A 19,435-nucleotide genomic window follows, 5' to 3' on the forward strand; every position below is an offset into this window, starting at 1 on the left:
GTCCAGAAACATCTGGAAGGAGCATAGCCAACTGATCAGGGTGGCCTCTGTGTGGCTGGAAAAAAGGGAATTCATTGCTTACTTTACTGGACCAGTTTTTTAATTAGGATTAAAAAAAAGGTGATGAAACCGATCATTCTTGGGGCTGTGAGGCTCAAATAAAATGAAGCCAGGCAGGGACAGGGAAACGGAAAGTAGGGAACGGTCATCACACCAGCAACCTTGACCTCTCCCACCCACAGACCTGCTCCCAGTACACAGTCCCCAAACTGGGCCCAAACACCATCAATATATTTATTAAAACCAAAGCAGAGGGAACAGAGCTATTAGGAAGGCAAATCAAAGTGCAGATTGGAGGGTGGGGCAGAGCAAGAAGTGGGGTGGAGGGGGCACTTCAAATGCCACAGGAAGGGCCCCTGTGGTCTGGGCTTGGGGGGGGAGGCCCTTCACCCCACCCCTCCCGCCCACCCTGTCAGTGAAGGTCCCCCACTCACCTCTCCCATCTCACATCCATCCTGGGGGCAGCTGGGGCCCTGCAGTGACCCCATGGGGAGGGACCACCCCCTCAATCCACCCATGGCTGTCAGTCAGTCAGTCTGTGTCTCCCTCCCTCACTTTCCGAATAAATAAACCACTCAGGCCTCAGCTCCTTCCGAGTGGGGCAAAAAACAGCTCAAGGACCCCTGCCCTCGCTCAGGGGGTAAGGGAGTTGCGGCACCAGTCCCACATCCCTCCTACCCTTTGCTGATGCCCCAAGCTTGCCAAAAAGGCCTTGATAAATAAATAACGCTCCATTAAAGCTTCAATCAGAAAAACCTTTAAGACGATAGAAGTGCTCTCGCTGTCCTGCCAACAAGCAGGCCAAGGCCTCGCCACCTGGCCTGGTCAGCAGACAGGATTCTGGGGGCAGGTGGCCACCCTGGGCCTCGTGGGGCCCCTGGAGCAAGAAGACCAAAAGTGCAGTTAGAGCCCCCACCACGCGCACACATGGACTCATGCACACACACGTGGACACACTGGGGCGTGTTTTCAGTGCACGCACAGATGTGTTCACCTTCATTCCCCGGGACATGCACACACACATGCTCACACACCACTCACCCCGTGGACACACACGTCGGGGGTTGGGTGCATGCACAAACACACCACAAACAGAATTCCCTTCCTGGCTTGCTCAGCCTCCTGGCAGGAGCCAGACTCCAGAGCTAGAAGCCTCTGGAGGTAGGAGAGAGGGGCATAAATTAAACGTTTCCAATTAGGCTAGGACGGCCAGGGGCGGGGGGCTCCAGGGCTGCAGAGACGGGGTGGGCATCTCAGGAGGCCCTGGTCCCCCTGAGCCCCGTCAGAAATCCAGGGGAGTGAGGTCCCCAAAGTCACAGTCGAAGAGGTCTCTGATGCCCTCACCCTCCTCGAGGCCAAAGTGGTAGTCGAGGGCCTCGTGGGGGGGGGACAGGGTGATGAACTCCTCGGGGAGGAGGCCGGAGAAGTCCTCCTTCACGTGCTCCAGGAGTGAGTCGGCCGCCACGAGCGGGGATAGGCGGTCCTCGTCCACGGGGGCCCGCAGGCCGCCCATCCGGGAAAGCAGAGGTTCTGGGGAGACGGGTGAGCATCACAGGCCGGGGACACCCCCGGCGGGGAGGGGCTGACACACCTGCCCCCCCACCTGGGAGAGGGGCCCAGCCTACCCCGCCCACCCAGCCTTCACCAACCTTGCTCCAGGCTGAGCAGAGACTGACTGGGATCCGTGGCAGGGGATGAGCGGGGTGATGGTGGTGGTGGCGGCACCGCACTGGCAAGCTCAGCTGTCCTGTCCTCCTCCCCCGAAGCTGCCCCCTGGGACGGGGTCTTTCCAGGGCTGGTTCCACCCACACTCTCCTCAGGGCACAGGAAAACGTCGATGGGGCCTTGTTTGCTCTTAAGGGAGATCTGAAAGTTCTGGGTGGAGGTAGCAGGCAGGGTAAACTGAGGCTCAGCTGGACTACCAGCCCAGCCCAGTTCATCCTGGTCCAGTCTAGACTCCCAGGTCTCACCTCCGAGGAGTCCACGGCTTGGAGCTGGGTCTCGGGGGGGGCCTTGATCACCATGACCATCTGCTCTGCAGGGTCTGCGATGCTACGAAGGTCCTGGCAGGTCACATAGGCCAGGGTTGGTGGAGTCAAGGACCACGTGATCTTTGGCCTTTGGGGGCCACCCACCCAGACACCTCAGAAGGCAGAGCCCATCCCTGCCTAGTCACTCCTGTCCTCTGCATTGCCCACTCCAGGGCCTGGCACATGGTCTCAAGCAGATCTCATGCCCTTGAGCCTGTTTCTACATCTGTACAATGAGATCACTCTACCTATTGAATCTCAAGGTAATGACAGCTGCCTATAATCATTTCATAAAAATTACTTAAATCCAGGCATAGTCCTAAGAATTTATTCTGACCCATGACTTTGATGTCAATTTGTGTGTGTGTGTGTGTGTGTGTGTGTGTGTGTGTTAAGTTGCTTAGTCATGTCCGATTCTGTGACCCCATGGACTATAGCCCACCAGGCTCCTCTCTCCATGGAATTCTCCAGGCATGAATACTGGAATGGGTTGCCATTCTCTTCTCCAGGGGATCCTCCTGACCCAGGGATCGAACCCGGGTCTCCCACACTGCAGGCAGATTCTTTACCGTCTGAGCCGTTATCTCCAAAATGTATAAACATAACTTCTTTCAAAGTAAAGTTTCTATTTTTGCAAATAAAAGCAACTCTAACCTTGAAGCTACAACTAGGTACTGAATCCCTGTATTAAATGTTATCCCTGTGTTAAATAAATCAGTTATTACTGATACTAGCTTTTCTGGTTTTAATCTGTACAGCTTTGAAATAGGATTGTTTTTCCCCTTTTCCAGAGGAAGCTGAGACTCAGAGAGGTTAAATAACTTGTCCAGTGTCACACTGTGAGTGAATGCTGAGCCAGGACCAGTATCCAAAGCCAGAACCCTCTCCTGAATCCAGGGCCCAGGGTAAGGCCCTCCACTCCCACTTGGATGGGGCCCTGGTGACCCTCCAGGCAGTTCAAGGATATCGCTGGCTGTCAGCATCCTCAGAGAGCAGACGCAGCTGGGTGCTGCAGATGTGGAGCAGGTGATCCAGCTGCTGCTCACTCTCCTGCAGTTGCTGGAGGTCCTGGGTCAATCCTTCAAGCCGCCCGCTGATCCCCACCGTTGCATGGCTGCCTCTGCCGGGAGGCAACAGGAGGGGTCAGCAGCTCCCAGCCCCTCTTTCCTGGAGCTGTGACCCTCAGCAACCAGTCTGCTGCTGCCCCCTGCCCCTCACGGCCTGGCTCCTCAGCCAGGCTTCCAAGGCAGACTGGCTGGGTTCAGAGTTGGGCCTGAATGTCTGTGAACACCCACGTGGCCCTTGTAGGGGGCTGGGTAAGTACGCAAGGATAAGACATGCCGTGGAACCCTCTGTAGTTGAGCAAAAAGACATGGATGCGTTAGATACAAAAATGGAAGCATTTGTAAGACATATCAAGTGAGAAGAAAATAAATAAATAAATCTATGTAGAATGGAATATTTACCCAAAACTGAAAACGCAGATGTGTCAGAGTGGAGTAAGATGACCGGGGAAAGAGGTGAAAACAGGAAAAAAATACTAAGAATTAACCACAATAAAACAGCTGTGTTAGCCAAGCTCATCAATGGCAACAGAAGCCAGAACAGTGGTCACCTGGGTGGTATGAGGAAGGGACAGTGTCTGGGAAGAGGCACAGGGGAAGTTTCTGGGGTGCTGGAAATGTTCCTTATCCTTATCCAGATGGTGGTTACCCAGGTGAAGAAATGGAAAGTTGAGCTGAGCTAGATATGTAAGATTTGTGTTCTTTCCTGCATCCATCACCTCACGGAAGCCAGCTCTCCTCTCTAAACCTCGGTTTGCCCAGCTGTTAAGATGGGGACGCAGGCAGCCACAGTAGGTATGGCTCTCAGCTCCTCTGGCCCGGCCCACCCCGGGCCTCCGCCTACCCTCCTGTCCCGCCGGTACCTACAGCCACTGGATGTGGTTCTTGGACTTCTTTGCGATGAGGTGGATGCCCTCCAGGACGTTGGTGATGTCGTAGATGCGTCGTTTCTGCACCTTCAGCACCTCGGCCGCCCAGTTCAAGTCGACCACTCCATCAGCCGAGCGGCTCAGTAACTCCAAGAAGCGTTTGGTGGTCAGGTTCAACGATGTTTCGTAGCGTGACTTCTCCCCTGGGGACTTCACACCTGGGGGCCAGGCAGGACAAGGTCCCTTAGCACCACCCCCAGCCACACTGGGCTCCCTGGCAACGGCAGGGCAGGAGGATGGTAGGGTGGGGGTGGGAGGGGGCAGATGGTTCCTTCCCTTTGGTGAGGCCAAGCAGGGAGGCCCCATGACTGCTGCCTGCCAATCACAGCATTCCTCTTCCGACTGGGGAACTTCCCACCCGCTAGGGCTTGGGGAAGCCATGCCAGGCGGCCACTCCAGCTGCCCCTTGGGGCCCCCCGAGGCCTGGATCAGACCCAGGCCTGACAGACCACAGCTTACTCTGCAAGCATGCCTGTCTGTCCATGCCCCCTCAATGTGGGTCTGGCCAGGGGGCCTTCCCAAGCCCAAGCCCTGGGGGTACCTTTTCCTGGGTGGCGGCCTCTGCCCCGAGCTGGCCTGCTGCTCTCAGCCAGGTATTGATGGTCAGTTTCCAGGTTCAGCCTCCGCTTCACCTATGGCAAAAACAATGGGAGGATGCCCAGTAACCAGGACAGTGGGGCCACAAGAGACCTGGCTGAAGACCGGGTGCTCCTGGGTAGCCCCCTGCCCCAGTCACTCTACCAAGACGCCCAAGAGTGTGAGTGAGGGGGAGGTCCCAGGCAGCATGATCCTACCCCACAGGACAGAACACTCAACTGGAAGGCAGAAGTTCAAGCCCCAGTTCCGCCACTACCTCCCTGGGGGACCTATGTAGTCTGCAAACTTTTTGCTTCTCCTCTTTTCAACAGATGGAGCCTAACGTTCCCTTAAGTATGGGCCCGATCTGGTGACACGCTTCTAATGGACAGAATGTGGTGGAAGTGACGGTATGTCACTTCTGAGACAGGGTCACACAGGCACTAAAGCTTCCTCCTTGCCCTTTATTTGATCCCTCCCTCGTGGTTGGAGCTAGCGGCCATGTCACGTAGGCACTCAGATAGCCCTAAGGAGGCCCAAGTGGCAAGAAACTAAAGCCCCGCCCCCAACAGCAACACGGGCAGGCTTAGAAGCATATCCTCCAACCCTGGTCATGCCTTCTGATGACTGCAGCCGGGCCAACATTTTGGCATTAACCTCAGAAGAGGTCCTCAGCCAGAAGCACCCACCCAAGTCACGGCTGAATTTCCCACCCTCAGAAACCATATAACAAATGTCTGATGTTTTAAGCCGTTGGGATACTGATCCCCTGAAGTGAGTAACTACCTCTCTCTGGTTTCTGATTTGTCTGTGAATAAGGCAGCAGAATCATGGCCCCATCTTACAGGTAGGACAACCGAAGCCCAGAAAGACTCAAGGTGATACAAGCAGGAAGTGCCAGAGCCAGGATTCCTGCACGAGAATGGAGACTGCCCTGGGGATTTCAGAGGCTTCTCCCTCATATCCTGACGCAAACCAGCTATAACTGCCCCTCCGCCACCCACAGGGTTTCCTGAGCTAGAACCTGGTTCAGGCCCACCCACTGCCCTCATCGCATCTAGCTGCCAAAATTCCCGTCACCACAGCCACCAGCACCTCCTATCTGGACCACCCGGCTTGTCTTCCCGCTGGTCTCCCTGCCTCCGTCTGTCCCCTCCACCTTAGTATCCTCATCTGCCACCACTTCTCCCACAGGAAGTTCTGCTGAGCTTCTGAGTTTCTTCACAGACCTGCACCGCCAAGCCTTAGCCCATGCTGGTCCCTCCCTGGCTGACCCTTGCCTCCCTCGCTCCGAGTTCACACCAACGCTTCCCCCTCCAGAGAGGCACCTTACCCATCACCTCAGTCTTTCCAATCAGTCGCGTGATAGAAACTGAGCCTCGCAACCGTTTCCCACATGGTCTCTCGCCAGAAATTTCTGCAGCTGTTTGTCTCACCCAGAGGCCAGGGAGCCCCTCAGAGGCGGGCACTGGGTCTGAATAATCTCTGCACGTAAGGTCTGGGCATCAGCATGTTTGCTGAATGAACCGCCCCACATGCTGCCGGACTCAGACACACCCTCTCACACAGGCACCCATAGATTTTCTCAGGTATCTGCCAATATCAGAGCTAATGCATGCTGAGTGCTTCCTGTGTCCTGAGCACTGCTAGGTAACTGCTTCACCTGCGTGTGATCACCCACAACCTCCAGCCGCCTTGCAGCAGGGGTTCTGATGACTTCCACTTCCTGAGGAGTCTGCACCTCGCAGAGGTCACACAGTGAGAGGTGGAGTCAGGATTCGAACCTTAGTGGGCTGGGCAGAGGCTCATCCGGAAGCCAGGCTCCCACAAGCCAAACCACAATGTACCCGCTCTCCAGCCTCGCCCCAAAGCCCTGAACCCTAGCATGCTCCAGCCAACCGCACCTTTTGCCTCCTTCCTGCCCCCTCAAAAGGATGCCCGAGCTGAAGGTGGATCCATGCCACACTCAGGCAGACAGATGCCCGTCTCTGCCGCTGTTCTCCAGAGATGCAGGCACAGGGACCCAAAAAGCAGGGATGAAAGAAATCCAGATGACTCAAATACCTATCCATGGGAGAGGCCACAAAAACTGGTTCATCCAGCCCTTGGAATACCACACTGCTGTCAAGAAGGATGGGGGCAGGTTGATACAAAACTCTCCCAAAGACATATTGACAAGAAAAACATGGTTATGAAGCAATGCATTTATGTGATCCCTTTTGGGGATTAAAAAGCTCATGAAACCATTTTCTCTGCTTCAGTTTGTATTATTATAGAATCCATTTCAGTAGTAACCTTGGTATCAGGGCGAGGACCACGAGGAATTGCTGCCTTGTCTCTAAAGCGGGGATGATGTGCTATTGGAACACAGAAGTAAAGGAAAAACTTCAATTTCTAGAACTTTAGAAAGATGTCATAACCACCTTAAAAAAAGAAAAAAAGCAGGCTCTGGAAGAGAAAAAAGGAAAAATGAATGGGGCTGGGGATCTTGTCCCCCTCAACTTTCTCTTCTTCTATAGTAAATATGTATTATATTCAGTTTGTTTTTAAGAGCCATGACAACGGGGGAGACGTGGACAGGAAGAGCCGGGAGTAATGGGTGAATTGCACAGAGCCTTGTAGGCAGGAGGTACTCAATGAATGCTCACTGTGCAGAAGCTGAGCCTGCAGCTTGTTTCAAGGACTGCCCCCAAACAGACGCTAGTGCAGAGGGAGAGTGGAGGCCACGGCTCAGACAGCCAGCGGCTACTCACAGGCACGTTAGGGGGTGTTGGACGGCAAAAGCTGAGCGCATGTTTCTGAACTACAGCAGCAAGGTGGTACCAGGCCCTAGCCCTGCTCACGGCAGAAAACGCGTACTAGCCCTTAAGTACTGTGATGGAAGAGGCTCTTTACGTGCCTCTGTGCCTAGAACCTCAGAGGCACTCAATAACAACTGCTGAATGAATGGAATGCTCAGACCCAATGAGGCTGCCCCTGACACCCCGAGTGTGGAGCAGAGGGCAAACCTCCTGATCCCAGTCCCTGGCTGTCCCTCTAAGCCTGAAGCTCCATTGCCCAAGGGCAGGGCAGCCCTAGGCCTAAGCACCTGTCAATCAGCTAAATAGAGGCTACTGGATCGGGCTCCAAGCTGGTACCTGGAGGGACAGGTTGCTGGGGTATAGGAGACCAATCAGGGGACTGACCCTGTGCAACTTCCCTCCCTCTCACTTAGGAGGAAGGGACCCTGGGCTTCCTTCAATCTCTATTAGCATCTCCAGGAAGTAAGGCATGCCAGCAGTTAACCACTCAGGAAATCTGGACTGGTCCCACCACTCATGAGCTGACTCACCAAGGAAGGTTCTAACATCTCTAAGCCTCAGCTTCCCTATCTGTAAAACGGGAAAGTTGTTGACAGGGTTAAACGAGTTAATTGGGTAAAGTACTTGGCACATGGCCTAACTCACAAAACAGTCTCAAAACAATGGTGCCTCCTATTGTTATTATTAGCATCTCAGTGATTCCGGAAGGACGGACATACTGGGCAGGGGGCCAAAGGGGTCGGGGGAACCTTGTTGGGGTGTCTCAGGGACCAGCTGCTACCCAGGCCTCCGTCAGCAGTTGGGCTTCCACCTCCTTGCCCTGGGCCCTGTCTCCCGCCTCAACTTGCTCAGCCAACTGTGCTGAGACCCCATCCTGCCTGCCCATCCATGCCCTAACTCTACCCACAGGCTGCACCAGTCAAACTGGTCTCCACACCCTGTCCTGCAGCCCACAGGACCAAGCTCTAGGCCTCCGCCCCCACCTTCCCCCCTCCCCCTAATTCAGACACCTCTCTGGGCCCCCTAGTCTCAACTGTCTTTAGCCTCTTGCTGTGCAGGGAGCACTTTATCAAGGGATCTCCCTGGAGCATTTACTCTCTCCTGGCACTGGGGGCCTCCTCTCCAGCTCCCAGAGGCTTAGCCCACCCAGGACTTCCACTGGGGCCCGGGGGTCTGCCTGCCTGATTAATGAGGTTCCATGGCAACCAGGGCCTGGGAGGGTGGAGGGTGGCAGATGGAAGGACAGGCAGAGGGAGGGGATCAGCAGCTGGCCCACTCACCCCCGCCCCTGCAGAGAAGGCCTCCCAGCCAGGCAGCCTGTCCCCAGAGGCCCGGAGGGCCAGGCCTGCACCTGGCAGTCCCAGAGGCAGGAAGGAGGTCTCCTCAATGGTTCTTCTATGGTCTGGTCCCAGAACACCCCAAGCAGCCATGCCCACCATCCAGCCACAAGTTCTGGTCTGAAGCCAGCAGGCCTCAGTTTAAATCCCACTTGCAGCCTTGTGACCAGGGGGCAAGCCACTTCCCCTCTCTGGGCACAGTTCAGATGAGCACAGTGACAACACCGAGCTCACAGCATGGATGTGAGTTTTAGCTGCCTTGAAGTTAGCCAGAGGCCTGGCATGCAGTCAGCGACAGCTGAATACACGTGGACCATTATTATCATTGAGTCTGCTCTGGCGAGGAAGCTGAGGCCCAGAGCACAGAGCAGCAAACAAGGACTGGCCCGAGGTCACCCCGCACCCCAGGGCGGAGCCCTGAGGCCCAACCCAGACTCGGCACCGCCCAGCCTGGGCGCTTCAGCCCACCCTCCCCCGCCCCCGCTGCCGCCGGGCCAAACATCGTGCCCCGCCCGGGTCTGCGCGGGGGTCCAAGGCATGCACTCGGCCCAGTGTCCCTGGTGTCCGTACCGGCGGGCGGCCGAGCGCGGGGCGCGGCGCGCTGGGTGTGGGCCGGGGCGCCTGCGGCGTGGCGAAGAGCAGCAGGTCAGGGTCCCGGGGGCCGGCGGCGGGTGCGGCGGGGCCGGCGGGGGCCGGCGGGGCGCTGGCGTCCTGCGCGGTGGAGATGATGACGATCTGCGAGGAGTCGAGCAGCCGCAGCGCGCCGGCCCCGAGCAGGGCCTCCAGCGCCGGCGCGCAAGGGCCGCCCGCGGGGGCCCCGGCCACGGCCATGGCGCTCACGGCCCGCGCGGCGCGGGTGGCAGTCGGCGGCGGCGGCGCGGGCCCATGGCGGCAGGTCGAGGCGAGGGCTAGATCCCGCTCCGGATCCCGCTCCGCCCCCGGCCGCCGCTGCCTGCAAAGTCCCGGCCACTTTTACGCGCCAAATCCTTTTTGCCGCGAAAGAGCCACGAGCCGCCGAGCGCTACCACCATTGGCTGCCCGAGCTGTGACGGAGGCGACGGCGACGGCGCCCATTGGCTGCAGCGCACCGTGCCGGCGGCGGAGGGCGGGACGGGGCGGCGGCGCGAGGCAGCACGGCCAATCCGGGGTCGGGGCGCGCGCAAGCTTTGTCGGGGCGGTGCCAGGCGCGTTCGCACTCCCCGCCCTCAGAGGGGACGGCCCCTGTCCGAGGCGTGGTGGCCCCACCCCCTCCCCGACGCACCCCCATCTGCCCGATGCCTCTAAGTGGAGACACTGAGGACAGAATGTGCATTAAGCATATCTCAACGTCAGCAGACCCCACGTGACTCCGAGAACTCACCTGTGGCCCCAACACCCTCGGCCAGATCTCTAGAAACTGCCACTCCTCTCTTCTGGGTTCTCAGGCCCACCTCCAAGCTCCGGCCACATCTCCCTCAACTTCCTCACCAAAGCCGTTCACTTTCAAATCGTGTGCCCATCCTATTCCTCTCACCCAGAGCCCAAGCAGAAGGGAGCTGTCAGAAAATGGGGAGGAATGTCTGGCCCACTACAGCTCTGGGCTTTTCTACAAGCCCTCCTATATCTGGAAACTCCAGTACCCTATGCACAACTTCTGCTTGAACTGATTCACTCATTCAACAAACGTTTTGAGAGCCGGCTCTAAGCCCCATTCTTGACTCCTGGCGCTAAGGAACTCACAGTATAGTGAAAAAGGGAAGAGGGAAACAGGTACAAGCATTTACAACATGATGTGGAATTTTCACTATTAATTCCATGTTAGATCTCACAAAGGGAGGAGGTGAGTATGCTGAGCATGAAAATGCATTTAATCCGGAGGCCCTGGGACCTCTCCATCAGCCATTTCTCATTGCTCAGATCAGCTGATTTGAGCAATACTGTCCTCTCCTCTATGCCAGGCTCTGTGCCAGCACTGAGGGCAGAGATGTAAAAGGCTTGATGATTTCTATGAACTTGCCTGCCATCTGGTGGGGACTGACCCATCAGGGGAAAAAAAAAGAAAGCTAAGACGCAATCAAGAATGAGATTCCTAGGCCCCATATAAATATCACTTCTTCCAGGGAGCACTCAGGTATTGAAGTTACTGGCTTCCTCCATTGTCCACCCCCACCTCTGTTCCAGCACTGAGCGGGCACACTGGATCGCTTTATCTGCCTTCCTTATCAGACTGGGAGCTCCAATAGGGCCTCTTCCCAACACTGGCCTGGTCCACAGTAGGTGCTGAGAAGGGCTGTAAAAAGAAACAGGCTCACACTGGAGGCTACCTGGAATGTCCCAGGTTTCAGAATCACCTGAGTGCTTGTTAACTATGGGCCCACCCCATCCCTGCCAATTTAGAATCTAAGCGCCCAGGAATCATTTTCACAAGCAAACTCCTACCCTCATGCCAGGAGATTTTCATGTACATTCACATTGGAGAACAAATCAGTGTACTTGTATAACCAAAATGTGTGGGGCAGCCTCAAATTACAACACCTTGCAGACACTTCATAGCCTCAGTTTCCTCATCTATAAAATGGGCTCACTGCCATTCCCCCACCTCACCTTCCAGGGTTGCCATGTGGATGAAAAGTACAAGGGATCTGAAAGTGTTTCAAAAACCATTAAGATGAAGTGGTTTAGGAACACACCAGGAGTTTCTTAAGCAGTTTGTGAAATTACTCATCGAAAATCCCAGACTATATGAGCACTAGAAGAGATCAGAGAGACTAAATAAGCTTCTTACAGTACAGAAGGGAAAACTGAAGCCCATTCAGGAGTGAACCAGCCAGTGACACAATCTGGCAGGCAATGGATTTCCAGCCCCAGGGTTGGCCTGTCCCCCTCCTCCCTCCCCAGTTCGAGAAGCTCCCACTAGAATGGTAGGTCTCACTCTAAATAGCCAAGCCAGATCCTGACAAGAGGGTGAGAGAAGCCAGCAACATTCCCACTCCAGAGGGAATTCCCTTCCTTCACACATTCCCAAAGGGGCTCAACAACAGTAACATTCATTCTGTGAAGCCCTTTCATCCCCAACAGTCATTCAGCAAATATTTATCAGGTACCTATTACATACCAAGCACTGTACTGGCTGCTGGTGAAGGAAGACAGATACCATTATTATTGCTCCATTTTAGGATGAGGAAACTGAGACCTAAAGGGCATGAGCTTACCTAGCCAATGAAAAAGCTTATTATTCAGACTTAATAAGACCAAAGCCTGGGGATTTTCAACGCCCTACCCTCCCTAAAGCATTCCAGTACACAATCTCCTAGGTCAAAGCAGGTGCCCTCCTTCCCACAAGCTCTCCTGTCCTCCTGTAGCAAAAAGGAGTAAAGAGCAGAATTTCCAGTGTGAACTCAGAGATAAGGGCCTTCTGCATCTATTAATACCCACTTGAAAGCAGCAAAGGCTTTCTAAGATAGAGCCTCTTAGCCCCAAGCCCGAGGTATCCTGATAAGCCTGTTCTCAACAGTTCTCAGGCTTCAAAAAAAAAATCCACAATTACTGGGCAGCCATTTCCACTGATGATCTCCTTTCGACCTGATAAATAAGTGAAACTCGTTTATCTACATGGCGCAGGAAGGAGGCTCAGAGAGGGGCACTCGCTGCTCAAGGTCACACAGCAAAATAGAAGTCTTCCTCTGTAAAACCCAGGGCCTGCCCTTCATGTACAACCCCTCTGTAAATACCTCAGGGTCAGCCTCAGGGCTGTTAAGAGTACAATGTGTGGTTTCCAAAAGGTATTATGTGGGTAGTGGCTTAATTAACGGGCTCACTGTCCATCTCCACCTTTCTCAAGTCCTAACTCAAGAGAAGTCCAAAGGGGTGGAAGCTCCTGGAGCCACGATCCTTTGCCTGAAGATCTCTTTCCCAGAGGCAGGCTGGTGGAGGAGTGATAGCCTGGGTTTCTAAATCAGGTGGATGTAAACGAGAATCTGAGTCTGTGACCTTGGACAAGTCAATTAACTTCCTCTGAGCCTCACTCATTCATCTACTCCCCAGTCTCCATTCAATATTTACTGAGCCCCTGCTATGTATCCGACATTGCGCCAGGTGCTTGGGGGACAGCTGAAAGCAAAACACTCATCTCTGACTGCTGGAGCTCACCCTCCAATGAGAGAGTCAGATTTCTATGTATCTGCACAATATGCTCATTAAGAAGTTTGACAAGCAACACAAATAGTTCAAAGCTATTTATTCCGCATACACCAACTCCCCTAAACATACATTCATAGCTTAAAAAAAATCTCCAAACATGAACATCCCATTATTATAAGGAATACATAATTGGGAGAAATGATTCTGTGGGGACTTCATTTTATTAAGAGGCACAGAGACATCCATTGTTGAGTTCTGGCAGAAGGAGGTGGGGAGTTTTATGTCTGCAACATTACATTCATCTCGAATGATCCCTTGTCACTACGCTGAATTGTTTGACTGACGGTTTACTGTCTCTGGAGACGTTCTGTCACAGTGCCAGTCCTGGCTGTGTCTGAACACAGGCCTCTCACCCATTCGGGAGGCTGTCTCACATAGGAGAAAGCCTTGGGAGTTGGGCAGACCCCTACTGTGTGGCTTGGCCAGATGGGTAAGTGATTTACCCCCATGAAGAGCTCTGATTGCCTCCTTGGTAGAACAAGGGGCAGGGGCTCCTCAACAGAATGGGTGTCAGGGTTCAATGAGAAAACAAGACAAAGCAGAGTTTGCAAACTGGCCCACAGGCCGGATTTAATTTGCTCAGGGTATTCTTCCCCTGAATTATGAATTAGTTTTTAAAACAAATTTTAAATTGGGACATGCTATAGAAAAATTTCACTTTTCACTTTCTCGTATTGGAGAAGGAAATGGCAACCCACTCCAGTGTTCTTGCCTGGAGAATCCCGGGGACGGGGGAGCCTGTTGAGCTGCCGTCTATGGGGTCGCACAGAGTCGGACATGACTGAAGCGACTTAGCAGCAGCAGCAGCATAGAAAATTTTAAATATTTGGATTTTTAAAAATTTTTGGCTGTGTTGCATGGCTTGCAGGATCTTAAATTCCCTGACACCTGGAATCCTAACCATTCGATTACAAGGGAATGCCCAAATGTTTGGCTTTAAAAAAAAGTAATATCTGGCAATGCCAGGTAGGCCATCAGGGTACTGAGCAAGTGCTGTCCCCCATTTAGCCAGAGCCTTGGCCCTCCAGGCAACCAGTGTCCCTGCCTGGCTTGCCTCTCATGATGACCTTATTTGCCCTGCCACTCTGAGTTTGCAATCCCTAATGCCTGTGCCCGGCACTGAGTAAGCATCCAATAAATGTTAACTACTCTTAGTAACATTACTAGAGCACCAGCACGGCTCCTCTTTGCGGAAGACGTGGATGTGGAAGGGGAGGGGAGTGGGTGTTCATGGGGCTTCGTGCCAGCCAGCAGTTGCCTGACTATGTGGCCTTGGCTCAATCTTTGGTCATCAGCCAGTCCAAATGTCCAGCCGGAGGGTCCAAGGTCAGTGGAAGTGGCTAGGCCTCTAGTCCATAAGTGAGCCTCCCTTCCCTTGCACCCCCATTATTCCATGAGCTCCAGCTCTGGGGACCCCCTCTCCTCTCCAAGGCCCACCCAGTGCCTCTTCCTTTCTCTGTATCACTCCAGCCTCTGCAGTGGGATTGTGCTTTTCCAAGCAGAAGGAAGAAAACCTGACACGGTGGCCATGCCTGCCCTGACCAGTGCTGCAGTGAGGGGCTGGGGAGCCCTCAAAGCAGAAGGGCTCTGTTTTCTCACCTGTAAAATGGGGATGGTAATAATAACGATCACAGTGTTCACTTTATAGGCCTGTTGGGACATTAACTGAGTTATGAAAGCGCTTAGGGCAGTAGTTGGCGCGTAGAGAGCCCTCAATAAATGTCAGCAGTTACTAAGAATGAAGGCTGAATTATGGGAGCAGCTTGCCTACATCTCCTCCTAATTTTTCCAAATGAGAAAAGAAAAAAACTTCTTGTTAGACTGCAGAACGAGTTTTCAAGCAGCAATCCATGCACTGCTTCCCAAATTTTATTAGGCTCAGAGACAAGGAGAAAAACACACTTGGACAGCAATGACGTGTGTAGATGAGACAATCCTATATTCCACTGATTCTCAGACCATTTTCTAAAAATTGATTAATATTTTTTTGGCTATACCAGGGGGCAGGTGGGAATCTTAGTTCCCTGACCAGGGATTGAACCCGTGCCTCCTGCAGTGGAAGCACAGAGTCTTAACCACTGGACCGCCAGGGAAGTCCTCTCTCAAACTTTCTTTTTTCGTATTTAACAGCTCTGAAAGTGAGGTGCAGCATACAATCAATGGCATGCCCATTCTTAGTCAGCAGCTCTTCTCTTTCCTAGGGGCTCAAGATAAAACGTTGTGCCTCATTTTGGAGGGTGTCTTGGAAGTTGGAGATAAGGTGGCTGAAAAGCACGGGACCCGGGGCCTGCACCCTCAGAGGCCTCGTTGTTCTCATCACCTCCAGCCTCCCCAGCACGTTTGAGGCCGGCCACGGTGGAGCAAGTTGCTTTTCTCTCATTTTGCTCGTTTTCTTTTCTGACACCTGCTGACCTGCATTTGGTCCCGGGGTTGACAGCACATGGCAAATGCGGTCAGGGAGGGGAGTAGCGAGAGCTCACGAAGAGAAGAGAAAGGCTTTTCATAATATATTAAGATATTCAGAAAGGAGGAGCCTGAGATATTCTCCCTCCCTCTCCTCTCTTTTTTTTTTTTTTTTTTGAACAACAACAAAAAAATCCCTGCTGGAAGCCAGAGTTATATATATGCCAAACAGGCCAGGAAACCCAGCAGGCCTCCTGGAGCTGGCAATGAACCGAAACAGGGGCATTGTGTCCAGGCCACTGGCTGGCTGAGGGGCATTGTTAGGGCCTGGCCCTGTCTGGGAAGAGGGGGGCGCAGGGGGCAGGGGGAGTGTGTTCCCATGACTCCCTGGGGAGTGACAACAATCAAGGCCAGCTGCGAAGCTCGCATGCCAGGGGCCCGTGGGCGGGTGGCTGGCCCCAGAGGGGCCGTGGAGGGCTGCAGGGGGCTGAAGAGGCGAGGGGAGGCGGCAAGGTCCAGGTCTGTTTTTCAGCTGGGCGGGGGTGGGGGGGGTCATTTGCTATACCCGTCTCTCTCATCCCCACCTCCAGAAAGTCCCGGGCCACTGAACCACTTTGCAAATGATACCCCAGATCTGCCCACTTCTCTCCACCCCAAGGCCCCACCCTGATCCAGGCTGCCATGGTCTCTCACTGGGACCCCTGCCTGGCCTCCTCACTGGATCTTAGTGCCAGCCTGGCTCTCTACGTTCTGTTCCCCACACATAGCTAGAAGGATCTTTCCAAAATGTAAATCACATCACAGCCACATCACTCTCCTGCTTAAACCTGCCAAAGGCTGCCTGTCAAACTGAGAAGAAAACCCAAACCCCTCACTCTGGCCCACAAAGCCAGCCTGATGGGCCCAGCCAGCCTCTGGGACTCCATCTCCAACACTCCAGGAAGCCCCCACCTGCCACTCTGTCCCAGTCTCGAGGACCTCCTGCAGGCCCTGGAATGCTGTCAGCTGTTCCCCCCTTAGGGCCTGCGCACTTTGCAGCTCCTATGCCAGGAACAGCCTTCCTCTACCTCTCAGCATGGCTCGATCCCAGAGCGAACACCTCCTCCTCAGAGAGGCCTTCCCTGGAAAACAGACCTTGCTGCTCTCTACTGCACTGCCTTCCTGGCACCTACCACTCTGAACTGTATATTCGTTAGTCTTCCCTCCCTGGGTGGTAAACCCCAGGTGAGCAGGAACTGGTTTTTTCATTGCTAAACCCTAGCCTCCCATATCACCAGGTACATAGTACCTAGCAAGAACTCAGCCAATATTGATTGTTGTTGTTCAGTTGCTAAGTTGTATCCAAGTCTTTGTGACCCCATGGACTGCAGCATGCCAGGCTTCCCTGTTATTCACTATCTCCCAGAGTTTGCTCAGATTCATGTCCATTGAGTCGGTGATGCTATCCAACCATCTCATCCTCTGTCACCCCCTTCTTCTCTTGTCCTCAATCTTCCCCAGCACCAGGGTCTTGTCCAATGAGTCAGCTTTTTGCATCAGGTGGCAAAGTATTGAAGCTTCAGCCTCAGTCCTTCCAATGAATATTCAGAGTTGATTCCCTTTAGGATTGACTGGTTTGATCTCCTTGAAGTCTAAGGGAGTCTCAAGAGTCTTCTCCAGCACTACAGTTCGAAAGCATCAATTCTTCAGCGCTCAGCTTTCTTTATGGTCCAGTTCTCACACCCATACATGACCACTGGAAAAACCATAGCTTTGCCTATACGGACCTTTGTCGGCAAAGTGATGTCTCTGCTTTTTAATACGTTGTCTAAGTTTGTCATAGCTTTTCAGCCACCCTCAAGCAGTTCTGAAACTGTGATGCATGAACCCAAGTTCCATGAACTTGGACAGGAAAAAAAATTACACCTATATTTTCACTAGTCTCTAACTGAAATGTAACATTTCCTTCCATTTTAAATGTAGGCAACAATCCAGAGGCCAATTAGCAGCAACTTGGGACTTTATCAGCAAGAGAAATCACAGCTAGCTCCTTATCACAGCTGCCCAGGGATCCTAAGATACTGTTCATGCTTATGACACCTGTGGACCTGCCACTCGATCTTTTTATCTGATGTGTTTAAAAAAGAACACACAGGGCTTCCCTGGTGCCCTTTACTCTTTCAGTAGTAAAGAGTCTACCTGCCAATGCAGGAGGTACAAGTTGGAGCCCTGACCTGGGGAGATCCCACATGCCTCAGAGCAACTAAGCTAATGTGCCACAATTATTGAGCCTGTGCTCGAGAGTCTGGGAGCCGCAACTACTGAAGCCCGCGCACCGTAGAGCCCATGCTCCGCAACAAGAGAAGCCACCGCAATGAGAAGCCTGCGTGCCGCACCTAGAGAGTAGCCCCCGCTTGCCACAGCTAGAGAAAAGCCCGAGCAGCAGTGAAGACCCAGCACAGCCATAAAAAATATTACTAAGTCACAAAGATAAAAAATATTATTATTTCAATATTCAATATAATTGTTGTCTTTTATAATTCTATTTATGGTTTAAAAAACAGCATTCTTAAAAAAAAAAAGAATTCTTGAGAAGGGTCTAGAGGCTTCACCAGATGCCAAAAGGGTTCATGACACACATAAAAGAGACACCCTAAAAAGGAGTGTGGTGAAAGAGCTGATGTAGGGAGTTCCCTGGCAGTCCAGTGGTTAGGACTCTAAGCTTCCGCTGCAGGGGGCCCAGGTTCAACTCCTTGTTAGGCAGCTAAGATCCCACAAGCTGGGGAGTGTGGGCAAAAAAAAAAGAGCTGATGACGTATGACTTTGATCTCTCTCAGCTGACATCCAGCCCATGAGACGCTGAAGGGAGAGCTCAGAAAAGCAGGAGAGCAGGGCTTCCAACAGGAACCTCATGACCTGCATTTCACTGCAGCCTGGTCCTGTCTTGTTCATGAAATCATGAACACACAGCCCTGCAACAGAAAGCAGGAAGCCCTCTTGAAAATCAGTACTCAGAGGGGAGCCCAGCTTTCCCTCTGTCCTCTAGCTGGGCCCCTGTGGCCTCCAGTCCCAAGAGTGAGTTCTGCAGGAGGCCTCTGGTTAAACTTAACACACTCTCATCCAAAATGTGGGCTTTCCCCATGGCTCAGTGGTAAAAAATCCACCTGCAACGCAGGAGCCACAGGTTCAATCCCTGGGTCAGGAAGATTCCCTGGAGGAGGGCATGGCAAACCACTCCAGTATTCTTGCCTAGAGAATCCCATGGAGAGGGAAACCTGGTGGGCTACAGCCCATAGGGTCACACAGAGTTGGACATGACTCAGCACGCACACACCCAAAATGCTTTCAAGACTGAAAGAAGACCCTCTCTATCCCTATGAATCTGCAACAAGATAAGGGAAGGAAAAAAAAAATTTTTATAAATACCCTCATAGAAAGCAACCCACCTGCAGTCACAGATTGGTTCCAAGAGGTGGACACAGCACGACGTGCTGGTTTAGGAGAGTGTCAGGTTTAAAGTCTGATTCTCACAAACCCAACACACACTCATGAGAGTGGGAGAAGCGAACAGTGTGGACAGAAACACCATCTCCAGGATCCTTTCTGGAGCCTGCCGTGAGGAAGGCGGCAGTCGTGAGAAGCCGAGGAGGCAGCTTCTTGGAGCCTGGGTTTGTGAATCATCACTCTCACGTGGGTGCCCCAAACAACCTCTAATTTGGGAGAGGAGCAGCAGAAGGGCCCCAAATTCACTTCAACTTTGTCCTTCCCCTTTCAGTTGGAGTTCCGTGGGCATTCATGTTGGGTGTCATCTACGACAAAACTCAGGACATCTAGGATGATTCATCTTCATGCTGATCTGCCCGAGATATTTGGGGACTTGGGGGTGGGGTTGAGGGGGACAGGAACTGCCTCAAAGTAAGGTCTCCCTTTTTAAAAAAAAAATAATACTAACACTGACTTTTTTTTTTGGTCATGCCCCACGGCTTGCAGGATCTTAGGTTTCTGACTAGGGATTGAACCCGTGCCCTTGGCAATGAAAGCGCCAAGCCCTAACTACTGGACCGCCAGGGAATTCCA

General features: G+C 53.1%; 1 protein-coding gene across 1 annotated transcript; it reads right to left on the reverse strand.

Moving 5' to 3' along the window:
- Window positions 1-78: 78 nt before the first annotated feature.
- Window positions 79-9,643, reverse strand: E2F1 (E2F transcription factor 1). Its single transcript, XM_055544792.1, has 7 exons — window positions 9,368-9,643; window positions 4,625-4,715; window positions 4,022-4,241; window positions 3,058-3,210; window positions 2,031-2,145; window positions 1,710-1,935; window positions 79-1,590 (listed from the first exon to the last, which is right to left on the reverse strand). Exons 1-7 carry the CDS (start codon window positions 9,626-9,628, stop codon window positions 1,343-1,345), a joined length of 1,314 nt encoding a protein of 437 aa, XP_055400767.1. The 5' UTR covers window positions 9,629-9,643; the 3' UTR covers window positions 79-1,342.
- Between the last annotated feature and the right edge of the window lie 9,792 nt (window positions 9,644-19,435).

The sequence above is a fragment of the Bubalus kerabau genome, chromosome 13 (genome assembly GCF_029407905.1).
Source record: "Bubalus kerabau isolate K-KA32 ecotype Philippines breed swamp buffalo chromosome 13, PCC_UOA_SB_1v2, whole genome shotgun sequence".
NCBI classification, from domain to species: domain Eukaryota; kingdom Metazoa; phylum Chordata; class Mammalia; order Artiodactyla; family Bovidae; genus Bubalus; species Bubalus kerabau.